Source organism: Micromys minutus (genome assembly GCF_963924665.1).
Source record: "Micromys minutus genome assembly, chromosome: 31".
Taxonomy (NCBI): domain Eukaryota; kingdom Metazoa; phylum Chordata; class Mammalia; order Rodentia; family Muridae; genus Micromys; species Micromys minutus.
This window is the reverse complement of record NC_137966.1, coordinates 23200973-23226183: the sequence shown is the minus strand read 5'-3', so window position 1 is coordinate 23226183 and position 25211 is coordinate 23200973. Positions and strand designations below refer to the sequence as shown.

At 47.1% G+C, this 25211-nt stretch overlaps 1 protein-coding gene across 1 annotated transcript in view; it reads right to left on the bottom strand.

Annotated features, from left to right (window-relative positions):
- Positions 1-11080, bottom strand: part of CIITA (class II major histocompatibility complex transactivator) — a gene marked incomplete at its 5' end in the record, with an annotated part of 43121 nt that extends 32041 nt beyond the window's left edge. The window contains one exon of the mRNA XM_080942115.1: positions 10798-11080. Coding sequence (XP_080798241.1) covers positions 10798-11080 — 283 coding nt within the window. The remainder of the gene's footprint in view (positions 1-10797) is intronic.
- Between the last annotated feature and the right edge of the window lie 14131 nt (positions 11081-25211).

Genomic DNA, 25211 nt, shown 5'->3' with positions numbered 1-25211 from the left:
GACAAGCAGGCTCCTCCCATAGCTAAGATTCTGCAATGTTTCCCACATTCTGTTGTGTTTCTCACACTCTTCCTCAGCTGGAACCCGCAGAGGCAGGTTGGACATTTCTCCCATTCTTCTGGGTTCCTGTTTGAAAGTTTCTCAGCAGCCCTCTTTGGCTGGTGACTTTATATAGTGGCCTGTCCCTGGATTTCTCTACAGCTTCATCTTTCTTTCCTCTAGCTCTGTCGCCTGGTATGCCTGGGTTGTTGTTCTGACAAGATCTAACTGAGTTACCTTAGTATCTTCTGTATACTAATATATTGAAGAAACGAAAGCGTGTGGTTCATTGTTTGGGATATTTCTCATTACTGTAGTTGTAATAGTACTAGCAGTAGTATTGAGATATGGTCTCACTATTTAATTTTGGCTGGTCTAGAACTCACTAAATAGACCAAGCTGGCCTTGAACTCTCAGAGATTCACCTGCCTCTGCTACCCAAGACCTGGATTAAAGGCCTGTGCCACTATACAAGGTTGTTGGGGGGGGTGTCTTTATGTTTGTTTAAGTAAGGATCTCAGTGAGCCTCCTGTGTGCTGGCGTTATAAATGTGGCTCAAGTATGCTCATTTTAGAAGACAGCTACTTGAGTGGTCGAGATGACTCAGCCAGTAAAGGGGATCTCCAGGACCCACACCCTGGAAAGAGAGAATTGACTCCCACAGGATGTCCTGTGACCTGCACAGGTATGCCATGGTTTGAGCCCCCACCTCCCACCCTACACAACCAAACACATTATCAAATGTAAAAACAAATAGGTAAAAGAAATCTAGCTGGGGATGGTGGCTCACAGCTGCTGGGGATGGTGGCTCACACCTGTAATCCAGCACTCTAGAGTGGAGGTAGAAGATGGTAGTGAACTTGAAACCATTTGTGGTTCAAAGGAAAGAAATGGCTTTTTTCTTTTCCCTCCCTCTTCCTCTTCCTCCTCCCCTTCTTTTTAGAAGTAGCTTTTTAAAATCAAAAGCAAGTAGCCAAAGAGATTCTTGGACATCAATATTTAAAGGTAGCGACATTACAAATAGGCTGCTGGGTATGGTGCACACTTGTAAATGTCAGCATTTTTGATGAGGCAGAGGCAGGAGATTGCCAGCTTGGGGTATAGAGAACTTGATACCCCAAAGTCTTGAAATTATAACTCAAACAACTACAAACACAACAAAAAACAAAACAAGAAATAGTTCACAGGCTGAAACAAGCTGAGTCCTACTAACAGTGCCTGGGTTCACAACACATGGTCTCCCTGTTAGAATATTCTTTGCCATTGTGTTCAGACTGGGGGTGAAGCAGGGATGAGCCCTGAGTTGTGTTTACAGAGGAAGCCAGACACAGGAGCCAGACACTGAACCACTGCACTTATAAAACTCTCAGAGCAGTGAGAATCAGGGAACGAGGGGATAGAGTGGAAGTCAGCAGGAGCCAGGAGAGACTACAGTGTCCGGAGTTTCCATCTTGGAGGCTGGAAAGTTCTAGAAAGAGAGGTATCAATGGTTCCAGAACACTATGAATAAGCTTGATGGTAAATGTATGCTGCATATTTTCACCAGATTTTATGAAATCACTTTCTATAATTGCCTTGAATGGCCAGGAAACAATGATGCAGCTCCCACCAAAGCAAAATAAAACCTCTGCCCCTCAGACTCTTTGCTGTATATATGTGTGTGTATATATATATATATATATATATATATATATATATATATATATATATATATATATATTATTTGATTATATGTATAAAGTATACTAACATATGTGAATATATTAACATGTCTTTAGAAACGATAATAAAGACCACTTCTCTGGACTCAGTTTCCACAGATCACATAGATAGATACTCTCCTTAAAATTCAGGAGACTCTCTGGGGAGAGGTGGTTTAACCCAGGTTCCCAGGCTCTGCACCCAGGGAACATGAGGAGGACAGAAGCCTGGCTTAGCACCCAGGCCTGCCAGAGACCTTGGACGAGGGTCCTGGAGAACAGGGCCTGGGCTGATCGGGCACCCTTGACCTTGAGTGGGTCTGAGGACCCTGTGGCCCTGGGACCGGTCATCGACGGCCTCCCAGATTTCCAACGCTTGTTCGGTCATTTCTGGGGGCTCCCCTTCACCCACATTTAAGCCTCCGGGAAAGTAGGTTTTGTAATCGGAAGGGGACACTCTTTGGCTACACCAGGCTACAGAGGAGTAAAATCCCATTTCCTTAATCTGCCTGAGAAGTTGGGTTTATTTTGTTTGGAAACACTTCGCCCTGGAGTGAGGAGCGCCAAACAATGGTAGGAAGTGGAGAAAGAAGCAGGAAGAAGAGGAGGTTACGTTAGGATACCGTTCAAATCTAGGCAGAATGGCTCCAGTTCTCAGTGTCTGGGTCCCCAGGGGACCACTGCTGCTCACTTTCAGCACTTCACAACTCTCCTTAAAGGTTGTGTCAAGGTCAGGCGGATGCCTCCAGCCCTCCCCCTAGATGGGCAAATGAGCGTACCCTATGCCGTCTCTGTGCCAAGTCCTCACAAGAGGGACCTTGTACCCAGACTCCAGAGTCAAAGGTGGTCTGTCTCAATGTGCAGATTATGCAAGTGAAGTGAAGGCAGCCCCTGGTCCAAGGTCCCTGTGCTCTCTCTCCATAGATGCTGGGGATAGATAGAGTGCATGCCTGCCACCCCCCCAAACCTTGTTTGAGTCCCAGAACACTCCTAGAAGACTTTTCCCCTACCCCCCCCATCCAGCCACATGCCTTCACAGTTAGCTCTGTACATAGCCTCCGGGCTCTGGCTCCCAGCTCCCAGCCCCCAGCTCCTGGATAGTCTGTCCCAGATCCAAGAAGCCCCTCTACCTCCTGCACACCCATTCAGCTTTTTCTGGCCCGCGTGGCAGAAAAACCTTGGGCAAATAGTTGTCAGCCTCAGAGCCTCAGAATCCCAGCCTAACTTTAGAGACTGCAAAGGGGATCTTAGAGACACCTACCGCAGCGGCTGTGCCCTGTGCTCCTGTGCCCTGTGCTCCTGTGCTCCCTCGCGTGCTGCTGGTAATCTCCCAGACGCCTGCTCTGCTCTCTGCTCCTAGGAACTTGGGTCAGGCAATCTCCTGGCAGCTACCTCACAAACAGGGAGTCTCGTGGCTCTTTTTTCCCCTTTCACTTTCTATCTACACCTTCAGCTTTGTGCCAAAGGCAGAGCTAAGGAGGAACACCTCCCCCAAACCCTCTGCAGAAGTGATATTCACCACGTGCTTTCTCAGAAACATCCACATGCGACCCATAAGTTTGCTTGGAGTGAGTGTTACCAGAGGACCCCTCCCTCCACGCAGACCTCACTTAGACCAGTCCCTGCTCAGGAGGAGAGGACTGCAGATCTGAGCCAAGAGAGCTGAATGCTAAAGCAGGTGTTTGGTTTGCAAGCCAGGTTATCTACACCCCTTGTGGCCCTCTGTTTCACTCTAGCTCAGCCCAACCACAAAGATAGGCAAGCTGCCCCTTGAGGCATTCAGACCTGAGATCTGCTAGCAAAGCTCTTAGGTCCCCTGCTTTCCCAGGACATGCTTCCTTGGAGAGGCCACTCCCCTTTCTCAAGCCCAGATCTCCTCATCTGCAGCCGAGGGACTGGACCTCTCTCCCTCTCCTACCCAGAACCTCCAGCTACATGGCTGGGACACGTGTCACTATGATTTGGGTGGTATATTTCAGGATAATCCGAGAAAGGAAACCCCACCCCCTTCAACCAACATTATACTGGGAAACTCTGATGACAGGAGTTCCTTTATGGTGCCGGATGCTGTTGAACCCCTGATTCTACTACCCTACTACACAGGCATTCCCCTGAACCCACTGTGTGGTGGCTGAGCAAAACTGAAATCAAGAGGCAGCCAAGAGAGTAGCTAGGCAGTAAGACTGCCATGCTTCTTCAGAGCAGGCACCACACCAAACACTTCCTTACCTACTCTCAGAAACCACCAGAGACCAGAGAGAGGAGCATCTGCCAGAGACTCTTTGCTTACTAGATATACTGCAGGCTTGACTGTGGTCTGGGAATGCAAAGCTTCCCAGGGATCGGATGGAGGTCTCAGTATACCTTAGTTTACCCAAAAACAAAACTAGGCTTGGGATGTAGCTCAAGGATAGCTTGTCAGGCATGCGAAAGGTTCCAGGTTCAATCCTCATAGGGCTGAGGAGAAGGAAAAGGAGGATATGATAATCCAAGTAGCCCCCAAACCTTGGTGGGGCTGGGAGCTGCCGGCAGAGGTCCCTGAAAGTCTGAGCGCAAGTCAAACATCTGTTAGGAATGGTGGAACCATCCAAGACCTCAGTGTGCTTACGAAAGCTCTAGTCTTAACCACTGTCTGTAGCCAACCCTTTACCTTGCAACGCTGGTAGGTAAGACCCAGAAGAGCCAGGAACCAGGCAACGCATGATGTAGACAGTGGAGTGATGTAGCAATGTCTATGGTCCAGCTGCCCCTCCCGGTGTGCCAAATGTCTCCAAGAAGGTCCTCAGATGCTCAGGTGGGGGAGCAGGCAGCCTCATCCCTCACATGCCTCCCTATACCAGTTAGGAGTCAGGAGCCCAGAGCCTACCAAGCTCAGCTAACATACTAAAAAAAAAAAAAAAAAAAAAAAGCAAGGGACCAACTGAAAATTCTCCACTGAAATGTAGTTCAACTCATATCCTGTATTTGAATAACCTCTAATTTGTCCATGCTCCCTTAGCCACCACAGCTTCTTATGGTAATTTCAGTTCCTTCTTGTGGGCCAAATTGGGTGACCACAGAACAGAAGGCTGCACCTTGGCTAAGGCACTCAAATGATAATTGCAATGAACACACAATCTTCTGCAGCTCAGGGCCTGCATCAAACTGCAGCGCATACCCCCAAGATAACAAGATGTGAGGGACATGATGAACTCCAGCTTCTGCTCACGGCAAACTGATTGAATTTCTCCAGACATCCCATCGTTTTTTACTCTAGTACGGCGAACTGAGACCCAAGTTTCACCCAGAGTGTTTGACTCCAGCGCGGTAGCCTGAGAGCTCAGGGCTGTGGTGAGAAGTAGCACTGACTCCTGAAGGGAGAGAGTGAGTATCTTTCCACCCGCCCTTCAGCTGACATCAGCGAGAAAGCTTTAACCTGGAGCTAATTTGTTAACACATGTGTAACGCACAGGAAGCAGTATCTGGCTTGAACTAGATAACATAGATCTATTATAGCTTTTAAAACCACGTGCTGAGGCTGCGGCTGTAGCTTGGTAGAATCCTTGCCTGACCTGACAAGGCCCTGGGTTTAATTTCCAGCACCACACATCTGTGGTCATGCATTCCTGTGGTCCCAAAGTGTAGGATGTGGAGGCAATAGAACCAAAGCTTTAAGGTCCCCTCACTGCTGTAGGGAATTGGGACACCAGCCTGGCTGCCCAAGAGCCTCTCCGAAAACAAACAAACACTGCGGCTATTCGGGCACTTTACCCTCCTTGTGGTGGGAAATCAAACTTTCTTTGAAAATGAGTTACACATGGGAGTGGTTGGGAAAATATGTCAAGTAAATACCAGTGTGGGTGGTATACAGAAAAAGTGAGGACGGGGCGGGGTGTTGAGGCAGATGGAGTCTGGGGACCAGTCTGGGAGACAAAGGGTGGTTTGGCTGCTCCTGGCAGGTGCAATACTGTAGACCCAGCAACCCGTCTGAGTCTTTGTTTCCCTGCGTGTAAAATATGTATAATAACTGTGTTTGTTTGGTGACAGTTTTAAACTTACCGGCACTGCTTGCAAAAGCCCCAAGAAGGAAGTAGACAGACAAAATGAGAAATACTAGGAGTCAATTTGAAATAGCGCTGTTTGATGAGAAAACCCAGTTAGTATTAGAAATCACTCAATGCCCCAGCCCTGCACGCCCTCATGACAGCATGCCACTGAGACATGCCGGTGCCTGCTGCTCTGCTCTTCTGAGACACATGGAGATTTCTTCTTGTTTTCACTCAACTGCCCTGGACGTGCATCACTGAGAAGGGCCTGTGTTATAATGGGGTTCAGCCTGAATGCCTCTTAATGGTGCTGTTACCTGCTCTCCCCACATCCTTTCTCAAACCCCTAGATCCATTTCCACAAGAACTGGGTGGAAGCATTCTCACATCTGTGCAGATGATTCCTGAGCAGGACAGTCATGGTGCCTATGACATATGCTCAGCAAGTACCAGATGCAGCTTCTCAGCGCCCAGAAGGATGGTGCTGGAGATGCTATGGGCCATCTGAGGCCAGAGGAGATGGGGAACTATGAGGAAGGATACAGGATAGCTTAGACAGCAAATTATTGCCCCAGGATGAGGTGAATGGAGATGGGGAATGAGAAGGAAGATCAAGCTAACCCTGGGCACTCTCTTTCTTAAAGCACCTATTTGGGAACTGGGAAGATGCTCTGTTGGCAAGATGTTTGCCGTGCAAACACGAGGACCTGAGCTCAGATCCCAGCATGTTAAACTGGAATGGTACCATGCACCTGTCATCTAGAACTGAAGGATCCCTGGGGCTTGCTGGCTTTAGTCTTGGTCAGTAAGCTCCAAGTCTAGTGAGCTTACTGAAAGGTAAAAAGAGATCGAGGAAGACATCAATAGTCTCTATACACAGGCACACACATGTGCATGCACACATGCCTCCACAAACATGTACAGATGTACAAACTACGTGTACACGCATGCACCCCACCACCCCAGGACACACACACACACGATTTTGGAATTGTCTGAAAGAATGATTGACAGTTGGTGTTTTGGTGATGAAGGCTGGCTTGAGTCCCAAGTAGATAAAGATGCTGTGTGTGCCCTGCATTTCGGTTGTTGATAAGCATATAATTCCTGTGGGAGCTAAATAAGTGACCGAAGAGGAGATAAGAAAAGGAGGTAAAAAATGAAGGGTAAGTGACTAGATAGGATATAGGTGGTAGTGAGAATGTAGCCTCTGGGGGAGGGGTGTGTAAGTGGATTACTGGTGGGAAGGTAGGTTGCTAGGCTGCCATACAGATATACCCAGCTGAGTGAACAGACAGGTTAATGAATCGGGCAAGGCAATGTGGGTAATAAATGGATTAGTGGAGCAATAGATTGGAGTAGATTGGGGGGCTGAGGAAGGTATGCTGGAGGGACACAGGGGGTGATGAGAAGGAAATGTGGACAATACATATGACGCCATGGGAGCCACTCAAGGCAACAGCAACAGAATAAGAAATGGTCCCTGGCTGGGTCAGATGCCAAGTTCTGGGGCAAGAGGGTACAGACTGCCTGGGAAGATTCTCTGGGAAGCGCCAGGCTCCTGGGAAAGGACTGCAGGCTAACTGCTGGGAGGCTGGCTGAGCTGAATCCTCTCTGAAGCCTACCCACTTCCAGGAGGATGGGAGCAGGGCAGGAGCTGGGATGGAGACCTGGGAGAGGGAGGAGTCTGGAGGACGGAGGAAGACAGGGTCTACAGCTCTCTCATCCTAACCACCAAATGAGGAAGGAAGCTGGTGGGAATGTCCCTTTCCAATAAATCAGATGACATCCTAGAAGGAGCCTTTATGCTGTGGTTTACAGAATAGAATCCACACGAGGAAATCCCAGAGGCACCAAACCAGAGTGTAGTATCATAGTACTCAGAACAGAGTAAAGTGTAATCAGAAACAGCCCGGAATCTGGAGTCTGGAAGGGATGCCCTGCACCCAGAGAAAGGAGATCAAAAGACCTAGCTCATGACTAACCCTGAGGTTAGAGTGGTCCTCTCCTGTTCACTCCAGACCATGGTCACCTAAGACACCAACCTGGATGCCTCTGAGTCAGAAGCAGCTGCATGTGACTGAGAATGGTTATGTCTCACATGGGATACTGTCCCCAAACTCACTCAACAGTTAGCTCTTCCCGGGCCTGTGACTCTACAGTTAGCTCTTCCCGGGCCTGTGACTGCCCTTGCAGGGGCTGTCACCTCTGGCTGGTTGACTTCTGTCTGGGTGTCTGCTTTGGTTTATCTATCATTGAGCCACTGAATTCCCTCAGGGAACAGACTCACTGGAGCTGTTGTCACTATGTACACTGTGTAGACCAGAGCCAGCCTCTGGAAATCACCAGCTTGTGTGAACATAGAACTGTCTGAAGGAGATATGCTGTAACAGACACCTTCAGAGGCAGGTGCACCGGGAGCAACACCATGCCTGCTGTAACAGTTAATTGTCTGCAATTTTTATTTCCTTGACCAAGAAAATTCCCCCTCAATTCTATATGACTAAGAGCAAAACACCTACAGGTCAATATGCTCAAGTAAAATTTTAAAATGATACTTCAAATACATGTTAATAGTTTTATGTTCATACAAGTTGGTAATTTGCTGATGTGCCTGTGTTGTATTTTGTACACCACTGTTACAGTCCTATCTACTTCTTTTATTGGCATTGAATCTATATATTGGGCATATGAGACATCTCAGGATTAAAACATAGCCTGTGTCTGTGTGGAGCTTCTTCACAAACAATAAACAACATACAACACATACAAATAAATTATGTGGATGGTAAAAAAAAAATGCCAGTCTAGACAAAGGTGTGTGTGTGTGTGTGTGTGTGTGTGTGTGTGTGTGTGTGTGTGAAGCCCCAGTCTGAGACAGAGCTCGCCTGGAGGGCAGGAAGAGAGGGTGCAGTCTGGAGCTGAATGATCACACCCCGAAGCTACTTCCACTTTCTGAAGTCACGTGAGATCCAAAACAAATAATACACCCCAAGGGAGGAAATGAAATAATTATTAAAAAAGGAACCAGTGTACTCAGAACAAAGAGAAGGTACAGGGCTGAGGGGCAGGCAGCAGCTAAGGGAGGGAGCTTCCCCTGATGGATGTCGGGAAGAGACTCCATGTTTCCCCAGGTGTACAGTTGTCCCAATAAAACCACAATGGCTGCTTGCACCCTGATGGAAATCCAGAGAGATGAGAGGTACTAAAGGTTCTCCATGTGCCCATGTTAGGAGGGAAAGAATAAAAGCTGTATTCAGGAGAGAAATGATACCACCAACCTGAGAATTTATACACAAGAGCAGCCAACCCAATGATATAATTAATGCATATGTCTTAGCAGAAACATGGATGAGTTGTCTAATGCATGGTCATCAAAGAAGACCGACCATCCCCTGTCCCCGGCCAGATTGAGGGCACATCTTGTCTGCCTTCCAAACTGGTCTCTGCCAGTTCCTACCCTGAGACATCTAGCTAGTCTCCGCATTGTGCAATAGTTGAGGTACACATGCATTTAAAGGCCTTGGATGGGTGGGAGAGCCAGGCAGGGTGTGCTGGGTGTGTGTGTGTGTGTGTGTGTGTGTGAGAGAGAGAGAGAGAGAGAGAGAGAGAGAGAGAGAGAGAGAGAGAATGAGAACCCTAGCCTCTAGAAGTACCAAATGCAGAAAGTAGCTTATGTTTCCAAGTTGAAAGGACTAACCGGGCTGGAACTTGTGACCCCAGTACCAATACCAGAACAGCACACATGGAAGATAGAACAACCTCTGATTTTGGGGAGCATCTCTTTGCTGAGGAGGAAGCCAGGTATGCTGGAGGAGTGAGGGATGGGAACAGAGGCCATCAGTACTGGCTTCTCTCCTGACTTAAGAAACAGAAGCCATGATGGAGCTCAGTGGTGAAGCACAGACTTGGCACACACAAAGCCCTGGCTTCCGTGCTCAGCACCAAGAGAGTGAACAAGACAACACAGTCGATTGTTAGCAGTAGTACCCCTAAAACCAGACGCTGCGACAGGTGGGGTGACTCAGTGGGTAAAGCTGCTGACCACCTGCGTTCAAGCCTGGAACCCACGAGTTGTCCCTTCACATACATGCTATAATTACCTCACAGAGAAACAGATGTAATAAAAAAAAAAAAACTTAAGATGCCCGTTCTTTTGCCTCGTGGGCTGGATCTATTTCTCCATGTCTCTGTCTCTGTTCCTTCTCTTGTCTTCTGATTCTCCTATATTTTCTCTCTCCTTCCCTCTTGGTCCATCTGGGCATCTCTGGTTTCCCCCTTTTTTTCTTATCTATTTGTTTCTCTCTCTCTCTCTCTCTCTCTCTCTCTCTCTCTCTCTCTCTCTCAGTTGCACATAATACACACAGTTATACACACACACAGTTGCACACACAGTTTCACACACAGTTACACACACACACACACACACACACTCACACAGGAGTTGCACATACTCACAGGCACTGCCCTCCAATCTCCAGTTCTTTAGCTCTTCATTTCCATGATCTCCCCTTTCTCTACAATGTTTTTTTGTTTCTTTGTTTGTTTTTGAGACCAGTTTTTTTTTTTTCAGGTAGCTCCAGCTATTCTCACAAGCCAAGGATAGGCTTGGATCTGTAATTCTCCTGAGATTATGAATGTGAACTACTCCTTCCCATTTCAGCCATGCTGAGATCAAACCCAGCAGCCTGTGATCCAGGACAAGCACCTTCATCCCAAAGGTGTTATATTCCCAGATACAGTTTCTCTATCTTTGACACAAAGTGACTGATTGTATCTCTTCCTGTCTTCCCAGTAGAAGGTGTGTCTGTGGGAAGGAGGAGTTTGCCTGTCCACTGTGCAGCCTGGAGCCCACTGTTGATGGAGCTCAGGCATGGAGTAAGCAGGCAGTTTGAAGTTTGCCCTGAGGATGCGCTGACCGGTGCAGGAAGCATGCTATATGCTTGCCGCACCCAGGTTTTCCAAAAGCTCACCCTGTATCCTTTAGGGCTGCTCACACATTATTGCCTTAACACAAAGGGATGCCCTCTTACCTCCATGGTCCCTGCCGCTGTTGCCCCTCTCTATTGTGGGGGCCTGCAGCCTGTTGCAGACCCAGCTCAAGAAAGCCAAGTCTAAGTCCCCTTTCTCCAGCAGGGTCAGGGAAATCTTCCGGGCCAGCGCCTCGCTATCGGGCTCATGGAGTAGGGCGCAGTGGTACTCCCGTGAGAGCAGCTCTTCTTCCAGCAGGCCATCCAGGAGGGCCCGCACCCGCCTGGGCTGCTCACCGGAGAGCAGTGTCTGCACCTGGGCCAGGATGGCCTGGAAGTGGTTCATGGCAGTGCTCCGAGGCAGGCCGGCTGCCTGGCATCACCTCCCATCCAGCCTGTAGCATCCAAAACATGAAGTGAGACCCAGGATGAAGGAACCTCCTCCGTCAGTGGAGCCTTTTCCTTCTTAGGAATGTTTCCTCATTTGTGTGCAAGCCAGGGTGCCTGACGAACGGAAATGGGTTCAGGGTGACTCGGACAGCGATAAGAGTAAGGGAATTTCTGCTTTCCTTTCTGCTTTTAAATTTTATATATATATATTTTTTATAGATAGAGAAGAAGCCCCTGAGAGGTGAGAAAAGAACAATTACAGATGGGGAGGTTATTACAGATTAGTTTCTCTGTAAAAAAAAAAAAAAAAAAAAAAAGCAAACTGTAGCTCACTTGGGGGAGCAATGGCTTTGCATCTACAACACCTTGGGTTCAATCCCCAAGACCACGTAAACTGGGTGTGGTGGTACAAGCTCGTAGTTCCAACACTCTGGAGGGAGAGGCAGGAAGATCAGAAGTTCAAGGTTTATCTTTTGCTACGCAGTGACTCCAAGCCTGCCCTGAGCTACACAAGACCCCGCCTCAAAAAAATATAATATTTAAAAAGGGTGGAGATTTCATTGCTTTGGAGCGTTGAATAAATGGAACACAAAAATATAAGCTGGAGCCACATCTTAATCCCAGTAGTTGGGAGAAGGACGTGGGCTAATGGAGGCTAGCCTCAGCTACCAACTGAACTCACATTCAGCCTGGGACACTGTCTTAGAAAAAAGTAGCGTGGACATAGGCAATAGGAACGTGAGTGGCCCTGGATGTTGAGGATAAACTTCTCAGACATCTGTCAGGAAAATCCATGTATATATGTGGCACCCCAGAAACTCCATCAAGATATTCCCAGAGAGGATTAACTGAGGCAGAAAGACATGCTGAATGTGGGTAGCCCCTTCTCACGGGCCAGGAGTCCGGACTGAATAAACAGGAAAGGATAGCTAAACACCAGCCTCTTGCCTCTCTCCTCTCTCCTCCTCCTCTTTCTCCCATTCCCTTTCCCTCCCTTCTCCCTCACCCACCAGGATGCAATGGGAACTGCTGTCTCTAGCCCCTGCTGCCATGCCTTCCCCACCATGATGGACTGTACCCTCGAATTCTGAGCCAAAAGAGACCCATCTTTCCTTAAATTGCTTCTGTCTAGTGTTTTACAATTGTAACAAAAAGACAACCAATGCAGACCCATAACAGCCAGCCGGTTGGAGTGTAGAGATGAGGGGAAGGCTTTCATAACTCTCTCCATGCGGAAACCCTTCCAGAGGGAACAGTCTGGGACGGGAAGAATGTACATGTTTACTTCATTTGCTGAGTTGAGACCGTAGGACTAGGTGCACGACTGTCTTTAGCTTCTTACGTGTCTCACCCTGTGCTAGTTGGTTGAGGCCCATGAAATTGCTGATATATGTCCCGATTTATAAAAATGGCTTTGCAGGGCTTGGAGAGATGTCTCGGCTGTTAACAGCTTGTTAGCTCCTGCAGACCTGAGTTTGGTTCTCAGCCTCTACACTAGACATTCAGTTCACAACTGTTGTCTGTAACTCTAGCTCCTGGAGGACCTAACTTCTTCTGACCTCTGCAGACACCTGTATTCATGTGCACAAACCCACACATCCACACATAAACATAAAATATTTGTTTAAAATTATCTTTCTACGATGTCAAACCTAAAATAGTGGTTGTGGTGCTGGTGATGATGGTGATGAAGGTGGTGGTGATGGTGATGATGGTGATGAAGGTGGTGGTGATGGTGATGATGGTGATGAAGGTGGTGGTGATGGTGATGAAGGTGGTGGTGATGGTGATGATGGTGATGAAGGTGGTGGTGATGGTGATGATGGTGATGAAGGTGGTGGTGATGGTGATGATGGTGATGAAGGTGGTGGTGATGGTGATGATGGTGATGAAGGTTGTGGTGATGGTGATGATGGTGATGAAGGTGGTGGTGATGGTGATGATGGTGATGAAGGTGGTGATGATGGTGATGATGATGATGGTGATGATGGTGGTGGTGATGATGGTGATGATGGTGGTGATGATGGTGATGATGATGGTGGTGATGATGGTGATGAAGGTGGTGGTGATGGTGATGATGGTGATGAAGGTGGTGGTGATGGTGATGATGGTGATGAAGGTGGTGGTGATGGTGATGATGGTGATGAAGGTGATGGTGATGATGGTGATGAAGGTGGTGGTGATAGTGATGATGGTGATGAAGGTGGTGGTGGGTTGTGGTTAGAAAAGGGACTGGCTCTCTTTCTTGTTTGGCTATTGACTATTTAAGGCCCTTGGCTGCTTCCCTCTTCCCCCAGTTATCTGATTACTAGCAGAGTGGCACCAGAACTCTGCCAGAAGAAACACTGCTGTAGGGTCTATGGTCATAACTTTGCCATAAAACGAGAACTGGACCTCGATCCATAGAATCATGGGAGACTTAGGGAGGAGGAGCTCAGTGGGTAGGGAACCAACTGTTGCTGAGGGGCACTCCAGTGCAGACAATGTGGCCACCACACACTCATGCTGTGGCTTTCAGAGCCAGGGCTGTCCTTGAGCTCACCTACCTGTCCAATGAGAGTCAACTGTCTGCCTCTACCCCCTGCTGTGGCTTGGAGCTCAAAGATGATGAAAAGCCCCAGATATCTCTCCCACAGAGAAGATCAGGGGGGTCGGATACTTTCCCTCTGTGGACCTGTCATCTGTACACTGATTCAAAGATGACATTCATCAAGACCCTGCACGGAAGCTTGTAATTACAGAACCTGGTCCACAGACCCAAAGAAGGGCCAGCTATGGGCTTGGAAAGAAGGGTGATGGGAACTTAGGCTTCTCCAAGGTGGCTGCTTCCTTCTGAGTGGCCAGGAAGCCAGCTCTCCAGGCCTACAGGCACGGCTGGGCAAGTCCCAGTGGCTGCTGCATGTCTGCCCACAGTCAGTTCTTTGCTACATCTCTGCCTGAGTCACCTTGGCCACTCTCTTGGGATATGAGCTGCCGCTTCTGCTTCTTGGATCTTCCCCCACCGCACATGGGATGCACGCCTGGCTTATAGCAGAAGAGATAGGAGAAGAGTAGGCAGGAGCCCACTGGCAGTGCCCAGAAGGAGCGTGACCTGTGATCACGCACGAAGGCAGGCGTGGTATTCAGGAGACCGAACTCCAATGGGGCATCAGGCAATCTTACCACCCCATTCTGTCCCTTTCCACAGCCACCACAGTAACTGTCACCACCACCACCTCCGCCACCGCTCCTGCCCTCCAGTGGCCTCTAGCCCCATGTCCTCTGTGAGGGACCCTCTAGTAAGGATCTTGTTGTCCTGATTTCACTGTGATAGAAGAAAGACAAGACTCAAGGCTATAAAGCATCAGTATGTGTGCTCTAGATGGAATATGGGGACCACTTGTTACTACATGTGTGTGAGTGTGTGTATGCAAGTGTGTGAAAGTGTGTGTGAGTGTGTCAGTGTGTATGTGAGAGTGTGCCTATTCGAGTGTACTTGTGAAAGTGTGTGAGTATTGTGAGTGTGTGTCTGTGAGAATGTGTGTATTTGAGTGTATGTGTGTGTGAGAGAGTGAGAGTGTATGTGTGTCTGTGAGAATGTGTGTATTTCAGTGTGTGTATGTGTGTGTTAAAGAGAGAGAGAGAGAGAGAGAGAGAGAGAGAGAGAGAGAGAGAGAGAGAGAGAGAGAGAATTGGAGCTTGTTGGCAGGCTAACCTAGTTAACTCTGTGAGCTCCAGGTAAAACTTCAGGTAACCTGAGGTCCCTGAAAACTGGTACCTGAAGTTGACCTGTGGCCTTCACCCGTGTACACAGGAACAAGTACACACATTCACACATTTCAAACATGGCCTCGGAGATGTGACTTACCGAGCTAGGAGAGAACCCACCATGGCGGCAGCCTCCGGCCTCCCGCAAGTGCCCTCAGCTTGTAAGTAGATACCCGGTGCTTCCCACCCAGCTCTGGACAGTGAGGTGTACCATGACACAGCTCTGGCCCTGGCTAACAGTGTGGCACTCTGCGTGGCCAACCTAGATAAAAGCTTGGCTTATAGAAATCCCCTTCTGTCTTCTTCTTCCTATATCAGACCTGCCCACTCTCCTGGAGTGTCTGTCCATTAGCGGCTCTATGCCTGAGGGCCTCTGGTACCCCAATCCTTTGGTCTTTGCTTCCTGGAAGCTCTTACATGACACAAAGGTTTAAGTTTACACCTCAGCCAGGGAACTGTTTTCCCTTGGCCTGCAGTATGGACGTCTGTCAGACAGTCTTCAGCCAGGCAGATCCTAAAGCACACTGGATGTCAAACCCGTGCCAGCACACTGGCATTCTTTATGCTGATGCTGAGAACAAGCTCAGGCGCTCACACTTGCAAGGCAAACACTTGGCCCTAGAACTGAGCCCTTTCCCTGGTCCTCTTTCTTTTCTTGCTTGTGGTAATGAAGATAGAACCTGGGGCCTTGACCTGTTATACAGCTACTCCCCCTCCCCCACCGTAAGACACCCCCCACTGTGCGTCCCACCCACATCTCTGTTTACTTTCTGTTTTGAGACAGACTTCCACTTAGTTATCCAGACTGGTCAAGAATTCATTCTGCAAACAAGGGAGGCCTTGAACTTTCCACCTGCCCACCTTCCTAAGATGTGGGATAACAGCCACTGGACTTTTTTACATGTATGGAGCTAATCCCTGACTTCTCATGAACAAGTCTGGCTTTGAACACTTCTGGGCCTCAGTATCTGCAGCTGAGAAATGGCGTTGATTGTTTAATAGCAACCAGGGGCAGAAAGATGGCTCAGTGATAAGAGCACTTGCTGGACACACATGAGGACCCGAACACACGTCCCAGCACCCATGTAAAAAGTGGGGTGTGTTTGAGTATATCTACAACCAGTGCTGTTGGGGTGGACACCGAGGGTCACTGGGGCTTGCTGGCCACCAGCCTGGCTCCAAGTTTAGTGAGGAACCCTGTCTTAAAGGAGTAAGGTTGAGAATGATGGAGTAGAACACAGTGTTCCATATAACTCCCATGTGTGTGCACAGGAACACATACCTGTATACACTACACATAAGTACATGCCCTCTGTCTCCATCACACAGACATACACAGAGACACACATCTACACACACAGAGACACACACAGACAAACACACACACACAGACACTCACAGACACATTACAGACACACATACACACACAGATAGACACAGACATACACACACACATCATGTCTCCAATACTCAGTACATAGTAGGCATATTTATCTTGTGTCCAACTCAAATGTACTGGCTATAGGCAGGGAGGAGAGTACATGTAAACAGAAGACAAAATCCCTGCCCATGTGGAACTCACGTCTCTTGGAGAATTCCAACTGGAGGTAAATCAAACAAGCTAAGTGTCCTTTGAGGTGGGGATAGAGCTATGCACACGTGGCCTCTAAGACAAAAAGTAAAGGCAAACCAGGAAGCTCAGAGAGGGTGCTTGACACCTCGCTCCCAGAGACTCAGCTCAGGAATGTTAATGGGGCCTTGATTAAGCAATAATGCAGCTAGTTTGGACTTTGTAAGGGAAGGTCAGCATTTCCAGGTCAGAGGGTACTTTTTCCTTCCCTCAGGGCGTTCCTCTATTTGTTGGTCTTGAGAAATAAATGTTGTGTTGAATGTGTAGGAATGTCATTCTCTGAGAGAAACTTCACATGTTATGTCATGTCACATCATATCACTTCACACTATATCATGTTATATCACCTCACCTCACATCATATCATATATCACACTATGTATGTCATGTCATGTCATACCATATCGCATCACATCATATCATTTCATATATCACACTAATGTCATGTCATACCATGTCACATCACATCACATCATTTCATACCATATCATGCCATGTCACATCACATCACATCATATCATATATCACACTATGTCATGTCATATCATATCACATCATATATCGCACTATGTCATATGTTGTCATATCATGTCATATCACACCTGTCACTTCACACCATATCATGCCATGTCACGTCACATTATATTATACCTCACCATGTCATGTTATGTCATATCATTTTTTTTTCACATCACATTAGTGTCAGGAATGTGTTGTTACACCTTCCCTTCTAGACATTTTAACATGACTTTCTCATGTTTAGTTAGTGAACACTGGGATGTGGTTTGGTTGGGAGAGCACCAGCTAGCAGTTGTGAAGCTGTGGGTTTGATCTCAGGTCTATAGAATAGGAATGGTGGTGCACACCTGTCATCACAGCACCGGGAAGGGGTAGGAGAATCAGCAGTTCAAGGTCACCATCTCTATTTCTCCACTAAATTCATTTAAAGTGCATTTTTCTCCTTTCTCTTTTTCTTTGTGTCTTTCTTTTTATTTTTTTGAGGCAGAGCAAACCAGTTTGACTTTGAACTTGTTATAATCCTCCTGCATCAGTATCCCAAGTCAGCCACCATCCTTGAGTTTGCTTTTGAGACAATCTCATAAAACCCAGGCTGACCTTAAACTATCCTTCTGCCCCAGTCTCTAGTTTTCTGAGACTGAACAAGAACTACCAAGACATAAGAGAGTTGACCTCACTTTGGGGGACCCTCGGATACTTACTTCTAACTCGAGACATATTTAAATGATGCGTGTGGGGTTTTCTTTGCTTACATAAGCAATGTGAATTCCAAACACAAACCAGAATGACAAGCTGCTGTGTGGTGACAGATTTCTAGGCAGTGTGGTTCCCTTCCGCCTCTCTAATAGAGATAGCCCTTCCCAGATAATCCACACTTAGGGGCTAATTAAGGAAAAGGAAAGGCTTAATTAGAAAAAAAAAGGTGGGGGTATAGAGCAGGTTGTGGCTAATGCCCAAGGAAGAGGTGGCTTTGCATAGATTTCATTAACTTACGTACAGCATAGTTTATCTATCCCACATAAGCTGTCAGTCTTACGTCTCTTTAGGTCCTCACTGCAGGATACACTTAGAACAATTTTAACAGAGACAGGAAACTCAAGCTTGGCCATTTAGGTAGGTTGGAGATGGACACAGCAAACATACTGCATACTGATATAATCATTTTAAGTACCCCAGTGCTCTTCTGGAACAATCATTACCCAGGTTCATCTTGCCCACCTCGCTTTTCCTGACAAGAGCTGGGCAGCGGACTTAAAGGTAGAGCAGGATTTAATGGTGGTTGTGGCTTTGTGCTGTTCCTTGAGCTGGCTGTTAGAGACGTGTTCTTTGGGGATGGGCCTATTGTCTGGTCAGCCTTAGAGAGCAATATTTGCCTTAGAGAACCTAGCACTGCAAAATTTGCTTATCTCTAACAGGCCTGGCTAGTAAACTACTTAGCTTTGGGTACTTTGGAGGCAGTGTCCCATTAGCTAAATTCTACTTTATGTACAGTGACGCCTAAGAAAATCTATTAGTGAATTCTTTTTAACATTAACTCTACTGCTTTGAGTTTCTTCAACGGCGCTAGAGCTAACCCTAAGTTTGAGACAAGCAGACTTCATGTATCCCCATGGACAGGTTATGCTCCTGGTTTCTGTGGTCATCTACCACTGTTACAAGCTACACTCCACACACTGTAAACTGATGGTAGAGTGAAGTTTTTCCTCATGTATATTTCACACTGCTCTTGAATTCACTGTGCAGCGGAGGATGGCCTTGAACCACACCTCTTCCTGTCTCCACCTCCTAAATGTTAGGATTACAAGCTTGTGCCTGGCTTTGCTCAGAGCTGGGGATCAACTCTAGGCCTTCAAGCATTCCACCAACTGAGCCCCACCTCCAACCCCAAGGAGACCTTCTGATGTTTTTGTTACAGGGAAAATGGGGGTTCTCTTTCATGGGTTGTTAGTCTTGATAAGAAAACAAGTTAGAAACAGACTTGGAAGGGACCTGAGGAAAGCTTGGTTAGCATTTGAGAGGAAAATGACAGAGCAGAGAGCTGTTCATCTCAGCAGTGGCCCAGAATAGGAGGGAGAAAGGGAAGCCAGCTATTGAGGCAGAAGGACAGGGAAGAGGTAGAGCCTTAGGAGACAGCTTGGCTCGAGTGAGAATGATCGCATATGTTTGAATGCTTAGTCCCCAGTTGGTCGGATGGTTTGAGAAGGAATGGGAGGTGTGGCTTTGTTGGAGGAGGGACAGGTTTTGAGGTTTCAAAAGACTGGTGCCATTCCCAGTAGCCTCTCTGATTCCTGCTTGCACCGCGACAGGGGAGCTTTACAGGCTGTCCCTTGCTCCACTATTTTCTTTTATGAAATGACTTGGGCACATTGTCTTATCATGAAGTTAGAAAAGTAGATAATGCAGTATCCAAATAAAATAAGAAGGAAAGTGAAATGATGGCACTCCGAAGCACTATGGAATGAAAGCTATGTTGTTGGCTGTCCCAGGGACTTCTAGGAGAGAAGAGTCTATGATCTTATCAGGGGAGTATTAGTCTTCCCTTCCCCTTATCCAGCCTTGTAGTACTCAAGTTTCCTAGGGCAGGTTGTCTTTTAGGTAGGTGACAGACAGCCCAGCTGCATGAGTCAACTATACGGGACGCTTTGGGCAGCTCAGGGCAGGTCTCCATGCACCTGGAGGTAGAACTTAGATTCTGTTCCTTCGATCAGAAGTAGCTTTGTGTTAATGGTTTTCATCAGACACCTAGCTTCCACGCTTTTATATGGCAGCTAAGTTTCTACAGAGAGGCAAAGCAAGAGATACTGTACTGGCTGGTTGTGTGTCAACTGGACATAAGCTGGAGTTATCACAGAGAAAGGAGCCTCAGTTGAGGAAATGCCTCCATGAGATCCAGCTGTAAGGCATTTTCTCAACTAGTGATCAAGTGGGGAGGGCCCAGCCCTTTGTGGGGGGTGCCATCCCTGGGCTGGTAGACCTGGGTCCTATAAGAAAGCTGGCTGAGCAAACCAGGGGAAGCAAGCCAGTAAGTGACATCCCTCCATGGCCTCTGCATCAGCTCCTGCTTCCTGACCTGCTTGAGTTCCACTCCTGACTTCCTTTGGTGATGAACAGTGATGTGGAAGTGTAAAGCTGAATAAACCCTTTCCTCCCCAACTTGCTTCTTGGTCATGATGTTTGTGCAGGAATAGAAACCTGACTAAGATAGATACCAAGGAAACAGGGTGAGGCTTCAAAACCTGGTTTTCAAGGCTACTGTGGATTCACCAGTGAGGATCTCAAGGAACAGGACAAAGTTGTTCGCTTTTTGAGACAGGTATCAATGTGCAGGCTGGCGGCGATCTCACGGTCCTCCTGCTTCTGCCTCTCCCAAGTGCAGAGCTGCACGTATGCATGGCCACATTTGGCCAAGATGGAGCAATCTGCACAGCTGTTTGTTCCAAGCAGAAACTTGCTTTGGACTTTGGAGTGACCTCCTTCCCACACCTCCTCTCCAGCTACATCTTTAAGGATTTCAAGTCTGCTATTTCAGAGGGCATTCATCTCACGGATGAGTCCAGAGTCCTGAGTCCTGAGGTCTCAGCCCCACCCACAATGACAATGACCCTTAAGCTACCCAGCTTCTGGAGGTATGTTCCTGTAGGTTTTTTTTTTTTTTAATTTGCTATCCCACAGTGTGCTACAGGCATTTCCAGTCATTTTCTAGAGAGAACTGAGAGTTCTAATGACAAATTCATTGCTCCTGATCCCGGACAGGTAGTGGCCAAAGCTACCATCTGAGTGCCTGTGCTAAACGGGGTGTGGCGCTCCTGGCTGTAATTCAGCACTGGGGAGACAGAGGCAGGAGAATCCGAAATTCAAGGCCATCTTAGTGAGTTTGAGGTTATCCTGAGGTACACGAGAGACAAAACAAAACAAACCATTTCATCCAGCATTCACCCTTGCAAATCCAGGACCTTCTCCCCTTCCTCTACATAAGGAGGACCTAGGACAGGGAAATCTTCAGCTTCCTCTGGTGTGACCCCAGATGCATCTCAGCCCTTAAGCATCTGAAAGAGAATCCTTCCCAAGAAGCACAGTAGTAAAATAAGCAGTGAGGAGTTCAGTCAGGGCAAGCAACACCAGCAGAAAACGTATTCCTCAGAAGAGGGGACGAGCCAAGCAAGACCACCACCTTTGTCGAGGGCTTGAACTTCTCATCTTCCCTTTGTCCCCTCTCTTTGCCTTTACTGGAGTGGGTACTTCTAGAAAAGAGGTGAGCTTTTTTTTTTCCCCTTAATTTTAAGAAGCCTATTTTACCCAGAATTCAGTCTGTTATATGTATGTATAGGATGCAATATGTATAGGTTAAAGTATATACGTCTGTAAAGTTGAACCACTTAGGGACAGGGTGATGACTGCGCTTTGTGCGTGCTCACCTGAGTAGAGTTTCTGGAATCTGACTCAGACTGAACCACTATCTTGCCTTGTCCCTTGCATGCGCCCTGAACTGGCTCGTCCATGGTCAACCACCCACTTTCTACTCAGCTTCAAGGCCTTGAGCTGACATACACGTTTTTCTTTGTGTCCTCTCTGGGGAGCCTGTTGGCCAATCCTTCCCATAGCTAAGTATTGTGTATTCAGTAGACACTCAATTTGGGGCTTATCTGATGGTCATCTACAGAACCACAGAGGAAGACCAGTGGGCGAGGGCCAGCTGTTTGCTCAGGCTGACTCAGCTCCCAATGTCCCCATGTTAGGCACCACTGGGGTGTCAGATAGGGGGTAATTCTAAGTATCCAAAATATTTTGGGAAAAAGCATTTTAAAAGTTTTTTTTTTTTTTTTTTTTTTTTTTTTTTTTTTTTTTTTTTTTTGGTTTTCACAGAACTTCCTCCCAAGATGGAGAAACCACAGGGTGAGTTCTCCTTTCCAAGTAAGCATATTCATCTGCTTCTCCAAATCTGAGCACAGCAGCAGATCTGGGAAGCTCAGCTAGGTACTGGCTTTATTTGTTGGCAGAGCTTTTTCAACGAACAAACAGCAAGAGAGCCTGCAAATTTGATTTTCAGGGGAACAAGTGTGAATGGCAGGGAAATCAACTTGTCATTGGTGGATGATTGATGGGGTCCTGCTATATAACTAGATTTTAACTCTCAGCAGCCAGTGTCCTGGGACTACAGTCACCACACCCAACTAAACTGTGTAGACTTAGTTAAGCATCTGGAAAATTTGTTAGGCTCTAACTGCAATGACTGCTGTTCTAAAAGTGAGAGAGGCTTAAGACACACAAGTGGGGACAGAAGAGGAAGCCATATGAGGGCAGAGACCATATTGGGGAGTCCTGTGTCCACACACCAAGGAACAGAGTGTAGGCCCAGCATCCTTCGGGGCCAGAGAAAGTCTTCCTTTGCAGGATTTGTGGGGTAAGGGGATCATAGCCTTCGGACATCTTCATTTCCAGAGTGGTAAGCACATGTGTCTGTCATTCTGTGCCCTGAGCATCTTCGTCTCCACAGCTCTGGGGAAAACACACAGCTGGGTTCAAATTCATGACACCACGAACACCTACTCAATCCTTCATTCAGTTCCTGACACCATGAAGCATGAATATTTTGTTGTTGTTTGTTGTTGACACTGTAGCCCAAGCTGGCCCAGGACTCTCTATGTAACCTATTCTGGCCTCCAACTCACAACAATCTTCTTGCTTGTCTCCCAAATGCTGGGATTACAGGGGTTATTCGTCATGTCTGGTTTATGCAACACTGGAAATAGAAGCCAGGGTTTCACGCACAGTCGGCAAATGCTCTATAGAGTAGTGGCTCAGTCACAGTGGCTTCACTGTCTGGAGACATTTCCAGGTAACAGCACTGAGAGGTAACAGGTAACAGATAACAGGCTCCAGCGGGTGAGGCGAAGGCTGCTGGTAAGCGTCCCTGATGCACAGAGACGTTGTTTACAACGAGAAAGCACTTGGCCCAGACATGGGAAAGTACAAAGGCTTGAAGTAAACTGATGTCTACACATGAAGGGGATCTGGGAAGCTTTGCAGAGGCCTGCTGCCAGCCTGTGCTAATTACTTGTATGTCACTATAAGGGGAACCTCTAGGAAACCAGTGTGTTGGAAGAAAGCTGTTCTTTGGCTCTTCGTTTCAGAGAGTCTCCATCGGCCCTGTATCCAAGTCCAGGCTGAGTATCCTCTGCCCTGACCTCATACTCCAGACACCTGGGATTGAGGTGGTCAGATCAAAAGTAAGATGGCCAGTTCTATCTGGTTTTACCTTTCAGAGAGGTGAAGAGTTATCTAGTGCAGGTGTGTCCCGTGCCAGTGATCTAGCAGTCACACCCCAAAACAATTACATTGCCATCCAGAGTTTAGATAGTCACCGGAAACACACATTTGTCCTTAGAAATCTTCCAAGTGAACCACCAAACAACTCCAGCTACTGGTAGCAGTCCATAAACTAATGAGAAAGACCTCTAGCTGAAGACAACACCTAAATATCTCATTGAACATGGAGAAGTATGGCTTGTGCCTGCCTAGAGTTTTGCCTCTGCTGATTAGTGTCAGTGTGAGGTATTCTGCACACTAACAGGGGTTACAAACCCTTTCAAATTCGGCAACAAGCCCTTTCATCTGCAGTGGTGACCTTCCTGACTGGTTCTCTGGTACAATAGTGGCACAAACATCGTGAGAGTAACCAACTGCTCTCTGATTGGATTCAAGGCACTGCACGAGATGGACGGAGTCCATGCCTCACACTGATTGGGTGGCCAAGAACATGGAACTAGATAGGCCATGACCTAGGAGAAAACCAAATACTACTGTTCCACTAAAGGCACGCAGCAATAAAATTATTCCTAATGCTATTCTGCTGTGTTCATAGATCAGTGTCTTGCTCGACCATCATCAGAGAAACTTCCCTCTTTAGTAGATGGGAACAAACACAGAGACCCAAGGACTGGAAAAGACCTTGGGACACTCAGTCCTAAATGGTTTGTCTCAGTCAAATGCTTCCCCTCCGGGTTCAGGGAACTATGCAGATGAGGAGGTAGAAACGTTGTAAGAGCCAGAGAAGATGGAGGGCTAAAGGCAACAGTGTCTTCCAGACACCACAGAGCGGACGGGGTATGAGCTCACGGACTGGCAGCAGCACAGGGTCTGCACAGGTTCAAACCAGATGGGTCTCAGTACTGAGATGAGAGAGGAGACATAAGCTCTCATCCCTAACCCAGCTAACGAACGAAAACTACCTATGAAGGAAAGTTTTTCTCCAAGAGTATCTTACTGGGTATTAAGGGCACCACAATTAAGGGCAGGCCCCATGCCCAGGAAAACATGGTCAATTCAAGTAAACTCAATAATGCTTTGGGAATTTTTTTTTGTCTCATATTTCTTTGTTTGGGCACTTTTCCCATTCCTGGTCTTTTGTTTGTATACTGTAGTTTTCTGACTTTGAGTGTGTGTGTGTGTCTGTGTGTCTGTGTGTCTGTGTGTATCTGTGTGTCTCTGCAGATGTGTGTCTACACCTGTGTGTATGTCTATGTGGGTGTCTGTGTGTGTGTCTATTCATGTGTGTGTGTCTATGTGGTATCTTTGTGTGTGTTTGTGTGTGCCTGTCTCTCCGTGTCTCTCTCTGTATGTGTGTGTCTATGCATGTGTCTGTATATCTTGTGTTCTTTCTTAGTTTACTTTTTGTTTGTGAATGTGTGTTCATTTTGTTTTAACCTTGGATGCTTTTTCTATTTGCCTGTTTTTTGTTGTTGGTTTTTTTTTTGTTTGTTTGTTTTTTTAAGAGAGAAAGGTGTGAAGTTGAAAGGGTGAAGAGGAGGAAAAGACATGGGAGGAGACAAGGGAGGGGAAACCATGACCAGAATATATCACATGAAATAACTTTATTTTCAATTTTAAAAAAGAAATTCTCCATTATGGTTATGAGGTAACAATGAACATTATGGTTGGGGGGTCACCACACATGAGAAACTGCATTAAAGGGTTGCAGCACTGGGGAGATTGAGAACCATAGCTCTACAAATTTCTGGCTACATCCTCATGTTCCACCCTCAGAAATCTCAATACTGCTATAATTTACTGTTGCCTGCAAACCCTCCCTAAGGTTGGCGAGATGACTCAGTGAATGAAGTACTTTCCTGACAAGCATAAGGAGCTAGATTCAAACACCAGAACTCATGTGAAAAAGCCTGGTGTGGTGACA